At 35.7% G+C, this 11041-nt stretch overlaps 1 protein-coding gene across 2 annotated transcripts; it reads right to left on the bottom strand.

Moving 5' to 3' along the window:
* Positions 1–293: 293 nt before the first annotated feature.
* On the bottom strand, positions 294–4920 carry LOC108673320. Of its 2 annotated transcripts, none has more exons than XM_047884296.1 (7): positions 4865–4920; positions 3480–3563; positions 2612–2672; positions 2132–2258; positions 1017–1172; positions 667–818; positions 294–562 (listed from the first exon to the last, which is right to left on the bottom strand). In XM_047884296.1, the coding sequence occupies exons 2-7, from the start codon at positions 3535–3537 to the stop codon at positions 391–393; spliced, it is 726 nt and encodes a 241-aa protein (XP_047740252.1). In that variant the 5' UTR covers positions 3538–3563; positions 4865–4920; the 3' UTR covers positions 294–390. The 2 variants fall into 2 exon arrangements, with proteins under 2 accessions (XP_047740252.1, XP_018016614.1); XM_018161125.2 differs by having other exon boundaries at positions 3480–3557; positions 4865–4911.
* Positions 4921–11041: the final 6121 nt, after the last annotated feature.

Genomic DNA, 11041 nt, shown 5'->3' with positions numbered 1-11041 from the left:
GCTCCTTATCGAACCCGGTGGAAGTCTAGTAGCTTCTTCAAACTATCGCCAGTCATGAAAAGATCCGGTCAAATGACACGAGTTTAGATCTATGAACAAGGCACGAAATGGAAAAGAATCGGCGACAGGCCACATCAGGCCTACACTTCAGAGCCGACATCACTATGTTATGTTATGTTATGTTATCTCTTCTTATGCTGGCTACAAGCCCAAGATAAATGTCAAAAATAAAAATATATATAACTAAAACAACTCAATTATAAATTGTATACGGTTATTAAATGAATTTCAACTGTGCTTTTGGAACTTTATTATGTAAGCTGAAGTTCCCATAAAATTTCGAAGAGTTTCTTTGCTGAGAAAGAAGCGTGCGTTGCCTGCGGTGGGTCATCAGAACAGCACAGATGCACTGCCTGTCACGGCTTGATGTATCAAATCACACACTTCGGTCTCGACTGCTGCTTGAACACCGTCGTTGAGCAACTGTAGCAACATATTTACAAGCAGCATGTACACCGGCGTGTCAGCAGGACCAACTCCTTTCAGGTCCAAGTGCGAGTAACTGTAATAACAATGCTTAGTATAATAAACAATAGCCTGGTAGTTGATTGTTCGATAAATAGGAGTATCCCATGTTACTATAATTTCTGAAACGTGTTAGTTTACCTGAAGTCTTCGATGAAGCAGTATTCGAGTGTCAGGTTAGCTTGTGAGATAAATACATCAGTCTTGAAGTTGACGCTCAAGTATGGAAAACCGAAAATGAATGTGAAATGCGACCCCATCAATCCGACCTCTGTTCTCGTCGAGTACGTAACCTGATAGTAAAAAAATAGGTAAAACACTATATAAACTTACCGAACAATTATTCTGATACTTCAAAGTCAAGTATCGAGTAAAACAATCATTATGGCATCGTTTCGGACATTGTTGTTCGCAATTATAATACAAGTCAGATGTTGCATTCAACGGTAGCGTGGGACTCATTGAACGTATAAAGGTTTTATTATTCTCACCTCGAGGCCTGTGAGGCCGACCTCCCCAGCCACGATGAGCTCGTTATCCAGGAGGCCGTAGTCCAGACTCATGTTACCCGTCCTATGGATGGTGCCAAGACCTCGCACGGAACCATCACCTACCCATACGCTGCCGTTCATCGACTGGTTAAACAACTGTGAAAACAAACCGGTCAAGTTAGTGGCAAAGAATTCATTTATAATGTTTCAGTTTACTGTAGCAGTTCTTCGAATAATGAGCCATGCGTATTTTAAATTATCTTTAGAGACACGCTATCGCCAAACAACTTTGAAAAAAATCAAGTTAGTAACAACGAATTCATTCATAATATTTTACGTTGTTACAATAATAATAACGATTTCAGCGTTCGTTTATTAGGCCGTTGGACTGTCGCCGATTAAACATCGCAGAACATTCACTGCTTGCTAATTATTTATGAATTATTTCCAATAATGAGTCATCACCAGCGTGATGCTCAGTGTTTTATTAATAATACATTAATATACCGTGACCATCAGCGAATGGTTAAACAACTGCGCAAATAAAAAATCGATAAAAATTAATTAGTAATAATAGATTAAATTTGTGCATCAGTTTCGTCATCGTACCGTTTTATTTAAAGTTACATTCGTAAGAATCTGTAGCCATCGGCAGAGGACCGATGGAAATATTGTTTTATTAAGTTTCGCGCAAACTTTCAAGTGTAGACGCATTATCCAGCTGGAGTAGAAATCATTCCATAATCTAAACGAAATTATGCGAGTGTTAATAACTGACGTAGGAAGTTAAGGCATCGAGACAACTTGGCGAGGTAACTATTATTTCTTAAACATTAACCACTTATTGGATTTCACGCAGGAGATTAGCAACACTCAAAATGAGTATATTCTATATATTAAAGCTAATTTTCGGATTCACATTATTTTAGTGTGAGTAAGGAAGACTTGCAAGTAATGAATTTCAGGATCTGATAAAAAAAACGGGTAATAAATGCTTAAATCTCAGAGTTTGCATATTCCAAATAATGCCGGTTTCTTTAAAATTTCTAAATATCTACTGTAATTGACTCAAAAATTTTCTATTTAAAATTTAGTTTCCCTGCCCCATGACTCACGGTGACGGTGAAGAAGTCTTCGTCCGATGCAAGAGGCAAGGGATCAAGTCCGCTGTTAGCGATGTCTTGGCGCATGTCGGCGAAGATATGATCAAACTTCGTGTTCACGGCGATCCGGAGATCACCACTGTCAACATACCCAATGAAGAATAACTAAATTCAAGGAGAAAAAATTAGTTGCGATGAATGAATCATTTTTTCCTCATTAGCGCCATCAAATGAAAAGTGAGCTATTTAAAATATTAATTAGCAACTGAGAAATAGCAAATGGAAATCTGCGCTGGAAAGTAAATGAAAAAAAGTATTTATATAAATTTTTTTAAATAAATAATAGCGAAAATGTGCAAAGTTGTATATATCTTATTCCTATGGCTATGCAATAAGAAATATCACAATAGGCCCAATAAAAGATATAATATAAATACAATTTAAGGTAAATAAATTGGTATTTATTTAATATTATAGGCTATGGAACCTCACTCGTTGACTGCCACGTCACGATGACCCGCTGCTCCAGTCCTACTTTTCGCATCCACCGGACCTGAACAATTCGTCATGATTAAATCAGCAACTTTATCAGGTCCTCAAATATTGAATAATGCATAACATACTACGATGCATAAAAATTTGCATCGTAGATTTTTATCTCAAATTAATTTAGAATAATATCTAAACAATCGAATCTTTTGATTTTTAGGCCGGGCTATTCATGGGATACTGATTTCAGCTAGGAAAGTAGCTAGCTACATGAATGAGAGCTCCATAAAACTATGAGTCTAATTCAAGTCCCTTGCATTTCTAAGGGATCGAAATTGCAATGTTCATTGAAATAAAATAACTGTACAAATTTTTTAACCATTACACAATGCATGGTGAAATATTACATAGCTTGTACTTTTTCTGTTGTTACGGTGCCACTAGGCAAGAGTAGAAGAGAACAAGAGGTAGCGCAGAGTGGCCAGAAAGAGGAACGAGTAATGGAAGAGACATCAGAAAATGAAAAAGTTGCATTTGAATTTTGAATTGTATGATGCGCGATTATTATGGTGTTAGAACGTTATTACGCTGGATTACGCAAACCTTTCATCGCTAGAACGATTGATCATTTCAAATATTAATATGTTTTAGAGTTATGAAAAATGACTTAAAAGATGCTGATAAAAATATATAATTAATGGTATTACTTAAGATTTTCTCTGACGTGGAAAGGTTATGGCGTTTAGAAATCAAAACGTTAGAAAGTTATAATTCAAAATCTTCTGGAGGATTGAATGTTTGATGATATCAAAATTACTGATCTACAATAGTCATTTCATAATAATTTTCATTAAATCACATTAAAACTCACACGTCATCACAGTCAGCGCAACAAGCGCGGCCACTGCTTTAAGAACGCTGGTTTTCATCACGGTGTTTCTGTCGTCGCCTGAAACTAAATATTTACATGAATTCATTTAAATTAATATATATCATAGTATGACAATGGCTGGCAGGTCTCGTACGCTCCAAAACTACGCTCACGATTCACACATGGAAATCATTCTTGCTACATCGGACATAAAATACGGTGGGAAAATCTTGTAATTCAAATTCAATAGTTGTTGATAAGCGTTGATGTGTTTTGAAAACTAAGACAAGCAGATTTAAAAAGATCTTGTATTGATATTGTACGAAAAATAAATGCTCGGTAATGGTCAGATCAAACAAAAGAAAATGAAAAAGTGGAACTTTGATGAGTTTCTTAATCGTATAATAATTAATAACATTGAACGGAAGCGGGACCAAAACTGTAATGAAGCTAGGGGCTCTCTGCAGGAGAGTCAATCTGTGGTTTTTGTAAGTGTATTTGGATTTTTTAAAGAAAATGTAAATTTAAATTCCCTTTCGAATCGTGCTCTCTGTAAAATTTAAACATTACTCTATAAAAAATGACATGCATTTGATCGAAATGACTGTCAAATAAATTACACTTTTCAAGTGCTTTCACTGGATTTCATATTTATTTACTATTTTGAAGGTTTTTGCGTCGAAAGAATTTTTGGATGTACGTATAATATCGGTTGTGCAATAATGCTCGTAATCAGACATTAATATGAATTCGTATAGTACGAGAGAAAATAGATTCGAGGAGGAGGCTTAATCATCTTGTTTCACGCCCTATCATTGTCACCTTGAACTTATGTTTTAAAAAGCACTGAGATAGAGCAAAGAGATATCAGCCTCATCTTCATAAACTCATGATGGATAATTTAAAATTGCCTCGTTGATGTGAAACTTCAAAGTTTAATCTGCTACACATATAAGATAGCTGTGAACGTTTCGATTCTATGAAGGCATTCAAATAATTACGACTGTTAAAATTGAGACCTATGTTGATTTAAAATGGGAAAACAATTTAGGCACAACCATTCATATCCTAGAACCTGCTACAAGACCTAATTAAGATTACAAGGAATTTAAAAGCAAACAAAACGCCAACCAAATTCACCATATCGATATTGAAAACCTTTCGGAGTCCAGCTCCATCATCAGTTCGACAAACTAAGAATGAATAAAATCATTGAATTGCATTTGCTTGGCGTTTTATTTGCTTTTAAATTCCTTGTGAACTTGCGATACAAGCAGACTGATAATATAAGTACTTAATTAAGATTGTGGTTTTAACAAAAAAATAAACAGTCACATAGAATTGACACAGACGTAATAAGTGAACCCAGCGCCTGCACAACTCACGGTGAGGAGAAAGTGTTGTTGTGGTAGAGCGCTCGAGTGATTACAGCACACAGGGAAGGCAGCCATGTGGCACCGAGTGATTTGACAGCTGTTTATCATTACAGTCTATCATCACACTGTTATCATGACATATTGTTTCTATCAAAGTCGTAGCCCCCCATTAAAAACTTGCACGCATGGTGGCCACAATCTCACGGATGAATATAATTCAAGAAAGAAAATTGTGTAACTTAGAATCGTGCTAATTGAGACATATCTAGCAGAGTGAAAGTTTAACGTAGGTTTTGCTACAAGCCCGAAGAATAATTGTAATTAAAATTTGTTTTTTTATTATCCGTCACAATTTAGAGAATAAAAGTTAAGACTTTTAAGACCTTAAGTTAGCATAGTTCGCGGGGACATATCATAATAATATTAGAATAGTATGGTAGTTATAGGATAGTATAAGAATAGGCCAAGTTTGGACGATCGGTGATTCTTGGAATACTCTTGACTTGTCTTCTTTAGTGCAAGAGAACTGGCCTTTCGACCATGCATATCCGTCCAGAACTGATTTTCATCTACGGATTTTTACAGATTTTTGTTTCTGAATTTATACCGATTTTCGATTATACTTTTGTCATTATCAAGTAAATTGATGGTTTTGTAGCACTTTAAATTGAAATTTCAGAATAATATAAATACAAACATTAGATATTATGAATAGAACTCTAAGATTAATGCAGCGTGATTCACTAAAACTTCCTGTTTTATTTTGTACTTCGCGCCAAGCAGCCAGATGTTATAGGAAAAGGTGGGGGAACATTTCGTTTGAAAAGCAAAGTCATGAAATTTTATGTCGCGCCTAGTCAGTTGCCGCTATATGCATTGGACAAGTGGGCAGCGTGCGTTTGCTGTTGAGGCGTACTTTTCTAATGGCCGTTCCGTTATTGGTACTCAACGAGCATTCCGTACACGGTTCCGTATTCGTCCTTCAGGTCGGGTTACTGATCGAAATCGACTGTTACGTGGGGACGGTGGGTGAAAACATTTAAGGCAAGTGGCATTTGTGAATGCAAGAGGGTCTGGAGGTCAGCAGACTGCCACAACATCCAAAAAACGGAGAGAGTTAGAGAGGCGTTTCTGCGTTCTCCACACCTTTTGAGAAAAAACATTTCTCTCAAAAAGTGAGAAAAAAAAAGTTTTTTCTCGTATATATTTTTGAGATGAGCGCCTCATCTCCTTAAGAGCTGACTTTCTTTGGCCGGCCCGATCCCCAAATTTGGCTCCGTGTGATTTTTTATGGGGTTATTTTAATTTAATTGACTGTCCAAAGAACCTACCTCATTTGAAGAACATACGCATAGTCAACGCCAACATACCCGTCAATGTGCTTCTGCGAGTTTAACGGAACTTCAAAAATCGACTAACTGATTGCCTTGAAACTGAGGCCGTCATTTGTCCTATGTCATCTTTAAAACTAAATGATTAAAAATTTAGGTAAATTGTTTTTCAATAAAATTTATTTCGCAATGATATTTTTACTAGTTTTTTTATTGAGCTTGCAGATCAGGAAGTTTCCGTGAATCATCCTGTACCTTAAATTACTCAGAAAATAGGTTCAAATTTCTGACGAACCCGCTACTTCATAAATTGTTTGCTGGAAACCTACTCCTGATAATGAGGGCTTCTGCCATTTTATATAGTGTCTTGGCATTGCATGACGTTGTCGCAGTGCAAGCTTTCGGTGCCTTCACGAACGGTGGTCTCGTCCTGAGCTTGAAGGTGGCTATTGGGACGACGGTGTAATGTGGTAGTTGTCAAGCCAAATTAGTTAATACTTTGGAGAAATCTCCAACCTAATCTAAAACATGAAAATGTATAAATGACATTGTATCTAGTAGGACTTCCGAAACTTATTACAGGCATTAATCTCCACGACAAGGTTTTTGACCTTCTTGTTTTTTTTCAGTAGATCAGAAGATTATTTAAATTATTTTATTTACTTTTGATTGTGGTAGAAGATGGTCGTGATATTTATGTTTGATGCGTTTAGTACACTCAGTTTTGTCATAATTTAAAATTCCAGCGTCGATTGTTTTGTTAGCATTCAAAATATGTTTAAATTGCGGTCTGATGTACAGATGTTGAAGTCTGCTTGTATAAGAACATGCATGGTTCTCTTTTTGTGGCGCTGTACACATGTACTAACTTCGTTAAGTACTTGCCTTCATCTGCAGGGATACGGTGAACGTTATCGACATATGAAATTTCCCCAATTTGTACCAGTTTATCAGAAAGGCAACGTACGATAATTCGAATTCATAAGTGAATTTCAAGACAGGATTTATTTATGAATCCACCAGAGGCTCCGTCGTGCAATCATCCGCCCAAACAATGACAAAAATGTCGTCGACTTATCTACATTAAAGCTCATGCAGGCTTGATCAGCACGTTTAACAACACGGTTATCGAGATCACTCGTGTAGAATTCAGCTAAGGTTTGATTCGGAGTTTGCTTCGTTGCTACCCTTAGCAACGCCGTTGATTAGTCGAAAATTTTTCAAATAAGCAGTGTGTAAGAATGACTCAGAAGGACAAAGGCGAAAAATCTCGAGCATGATAATTATATGTATGCTTAGAAAACTTAGATGATATGATTACTTCTAGAAATAATTGTTAAGCATATCTATTTGTCAGCTTGTCAGCTCATCTGATACGTTGCAAACCTTCTTTTCACTTGCTAATGAACAATGTCTATTTGAAACATCGTAATATTACAATAAAATATCCATTGTTAAACAATTATCTATTATTATTTATTAACTATTATTATTGTTACTAACTTTTAAATGCTAGAGAAATTCTAATTCACTAAATTCGGAAAAATAATGAAAAATTGTTCATCAAAATTATTCGCCTGATCTCTATGAGTACCTGTGTAAAGAGTTCATGAATGTTGATTAATAAAATTTCAATGGATTCTTGAGACAGAATACCAGAGAAGTAAAGAAAAATTGCCTGCTAATTAAACACAGTGTTGCTTTCTATATTACAGCGAACAAAATTTTCCGTAAAGAATATCAACAACGCATCCATGAGACTCAAGCTTTTTGTTGGAACTAAACATTAGTTCCTTCTATATTATAAAAAAATTTTCTCAATTATATTATAAAAAATTCCTTCTATATTATAAAAAAATATAACTCAGTACTCACTGCAGTGAGTGACAGAGAGCACATTTTTTCGTCGACGAAAACTTGAGGTCACGGACGGACGGACAGACGGACGGACGGACAGACAGACAGACAGACATGGCGACTACAATAGTGCATTTTTTCCATAAATGAGAAGATGTGCTAAAAATCCTTCTATATTATATTATAAAAAATTCCTTCTATATTATAATCGCTGTGTACATGTGGAAATTTACTTATTGTACATCTTTGATAGATAAATAATACACGTGCTTTAACACAAGACATAATATAAAACTTGCAAGTCCATTCCCTTTATGACTCGTGCAGGGAAAAAGATTTACGTTTGGTAATGCTTCGGCTGAACACGTGATTACTACGTCGAGGAAAAAAAAACTAACCAACCTGAGCACCGATTGCACAAGCTCGGGACAATGGAAGGAATAAGAAAAATAATCAAGGGCTTGCGTAAAAATTACCAGTACTAAGACGAAGAATTTTCGTAAAGGACGCACGAGTATCAAAGCTCATCTGTAGTAATTACATTTTCTCTTATTTATGTGGCATGATGAGACAACTATGATTAATGATTAATGGATCTCAGAAACATTTATTTAGGTGAGAAAACATTTTTCTGAAGCTTGCCTCCTATATTATCTAGCTAGTGAGCATTTTAAACTTCTAGTTCTGGTAATGCTTACGAAGAAACTTTTTCTAACCATTTTTGTTTTGTTGTTAGTTTTGTACGCATTTCAGACCTTATCTTTAAGACTCTACTGATCTTATCTCTATGGCAGTAGTGACCTTATCTTTAAGATAGGACTGGCCTTTACTTTAAGGTAGGACTGGCCTTATCTTTAAGATAGGACTGGCCTTATCTCTAAGGTAGGACTGGCTTTATCTTTAATGTAGGACTGGCCTTATCTTTAAGATAGGACTGGCCTAATCTTTAAGATAGGACTGGCCTTATTTCTAAGGTAGGACTGGCCTTATCTTTAAGGTAGGACTGGCCTTATCTTTAAGATAAGACTGGCCTTATCTTCAAGATAGGACTGGCCTTATCTTTAAGGTAGGACTGGCCTTATCTTTAAAGTAGGACTGGCCTTATCTTTAAGGTAGGACTGGCCTTATTTTCAAGGTAGGACTGGCCTTATCTTTAAGGTAGGACTGACCTTATCTTTAAGGTAGGACTGACCTTATCTTTAAGGTAGGACTGACCTTATCTTTAAGGTAGGACTAGCCTTACCTTTAAGGTTGCACTGGCCTTATTTTTAAGATAGGATCGACCTTATCTTGAAGATAGGACTGGCCTTATCTTAAGGCTGAACCGACCTTATCTTCATTGCAGTACTCACATTATCTCTAAGTCAACGTTATCCAAACATTTTTAAGCCAATATTATCTTAAATGCTGTCAAATGCTTCTAGATCAAATGAGCACATTTGTCTCAGGCAAAATCCTCTAAATTGAACGCGGAAAAAAATTCCAGTACATACAAACGTTTTATACCACCGAGCGCTGCATATCGTTGGCTTCTGTCGAGTCTGAGGAGATGAGGAATTTCTTAAGATTTAATTATTTAGTTTAAAAGATAAAATGTGAAAGAAATAATATATTGGATACGACATTCACGTGCAGGTTTAATATTTTAAAATAAAAAATTATATTCTTATTCCACTATACATATCATAATTTTAATAATATATCATTAAGCAACAAATGGATGAGGTAAAACTTTCAAAATAATATTAAACAATAAATATGAAAATAACGTCAAGATGCAACAAACATTAATCAAATCATAAAAGCGCATGATGTGATCAAGTTTTGAAATTTTCAGTTTTTTTCCTGGTTATATTTATATTATTCTATCATAAACCTACTAAACTCCGAAAAATTACATAGATGACGAAACGCAACTTTTTTCAATAATAAAATGATAATAATTATGCCGGTTTATGCACGGGCATTATTATCTGGGACTTTTTAGTCTGAAAATATAAATACACAAATATTTTCTACCAAATAAAAATTTTCGACAACTTTATCTCGTATCCAGAATTTTTCCTTTATTTATTTGAAATTACTCATTTCCGTAGCTCTGGCGTACTGCAAGTCACTAAAAAATAAAAGTTCTTGGCTTACCCAACACGATTAATATTCATAGACGGGACAGTTCACCACAATCATTCATTGCAATGAATCAATAACAATGAGTTTTAAATAATAAAAGCCCTGTGCTACTTTACGTCACAAGTAAATGTTAAGTGAAATGTTGTAACAAACAAGCATGCGATAATTATGATAGGAAAGTAATTGGATTATATTCAGTATGTGAAGACGAAATGGAGTTAAAAAAGTCTACGGATATAAAAACCAACATTTAAGTATCCCGAATTTGAGTATAGTTACAGAGATATGCGACCTAAGATTAATAACCTTAATTATATAATATTTATTTATGTAATTACTTTCCATAAAAAAAAATATTTGTTTGCTTTTGAGCCGGATTGTACTCTGCCAGGCATAACACTGCTGTCAACCGCTCAGAAGTTATTACTGAGATTCAAATCCTTTAGTTTGGCAACTGCGGCATGGCAACCTTAAAGGTCTGGACCAGTGTTGCCAGCCAGCGTGCCCTTTTCTGCCCCGGGCTGGAAGACTCGTCTCGCCGCCCCGTCATCGATTTCCAGGAGGACGCCGCTTACCGGCAGGGGGCGCACCACCCGATTATCGATTTCACGACAATTCGAAACCCTGGTCCGCGGTTTCGGTTTCGCTTTGCAGCCCTCACAATTCCTGAATTGAAACTTTATATTGATATTTTGTATGTTATGCATTTATTGGTTCCATATTTATTTGTAGATTTCCGAATTAAAATTAATTTATCCATTTTTACCCTAAAAATGTCTCATAATTTTTCTCTTCGTCATATCGCCGGGCAATGCGAACAAGTTGCTCGCCTGCTACACCTACAATTCAGTTTCGGCTAGGCCGTCGC

This window comes from Hyalella azteca, unplaced genomic scaffold, assembly GCF_000764305.2.
Source record: "Hyalella azteca isolate HAZT.00-mixed unplaced genomic scaffold, Hazt_2.0.2 contig15116, whole genome shotgun sequence".
NCBI classification, from domain to species: Eukaryota; Metazoa; Arthropoda; class Malacostraca; order Amphipoda; family Hyalellidae; genus Hyalella; species Hyalella azteca.
Note: the sequence above shows the minus strand (reverse complement) of the source record. Positions and strands in the feature narration are given on the sequence as shown.

Excerpts from the sequence above, each read along its gene's own strand:
- LOC108673320 (XM_047884296.1), bottom strand. The coding sequence starts at position 3,537 with ATGAAAACCAGCGTTCTTAAAGCAGTGGCCGCGCTTGTTGCGCTGACT. Across the intron at positions 819-1,016 it reads TCGGCCTCACAGGCCTCGAG|GTTACGTACTCGACGAGAAC; the intron begins GTGAGAATAATA and ends TTTTACTATCAG. Across the intron at positions 563-666 it reads TGCTTCATCGAAGACTTCAG|TTACTCGCACTTGGACCTGA; the intron begins GTAAACTAACAC and ends TTGTTATTACAG.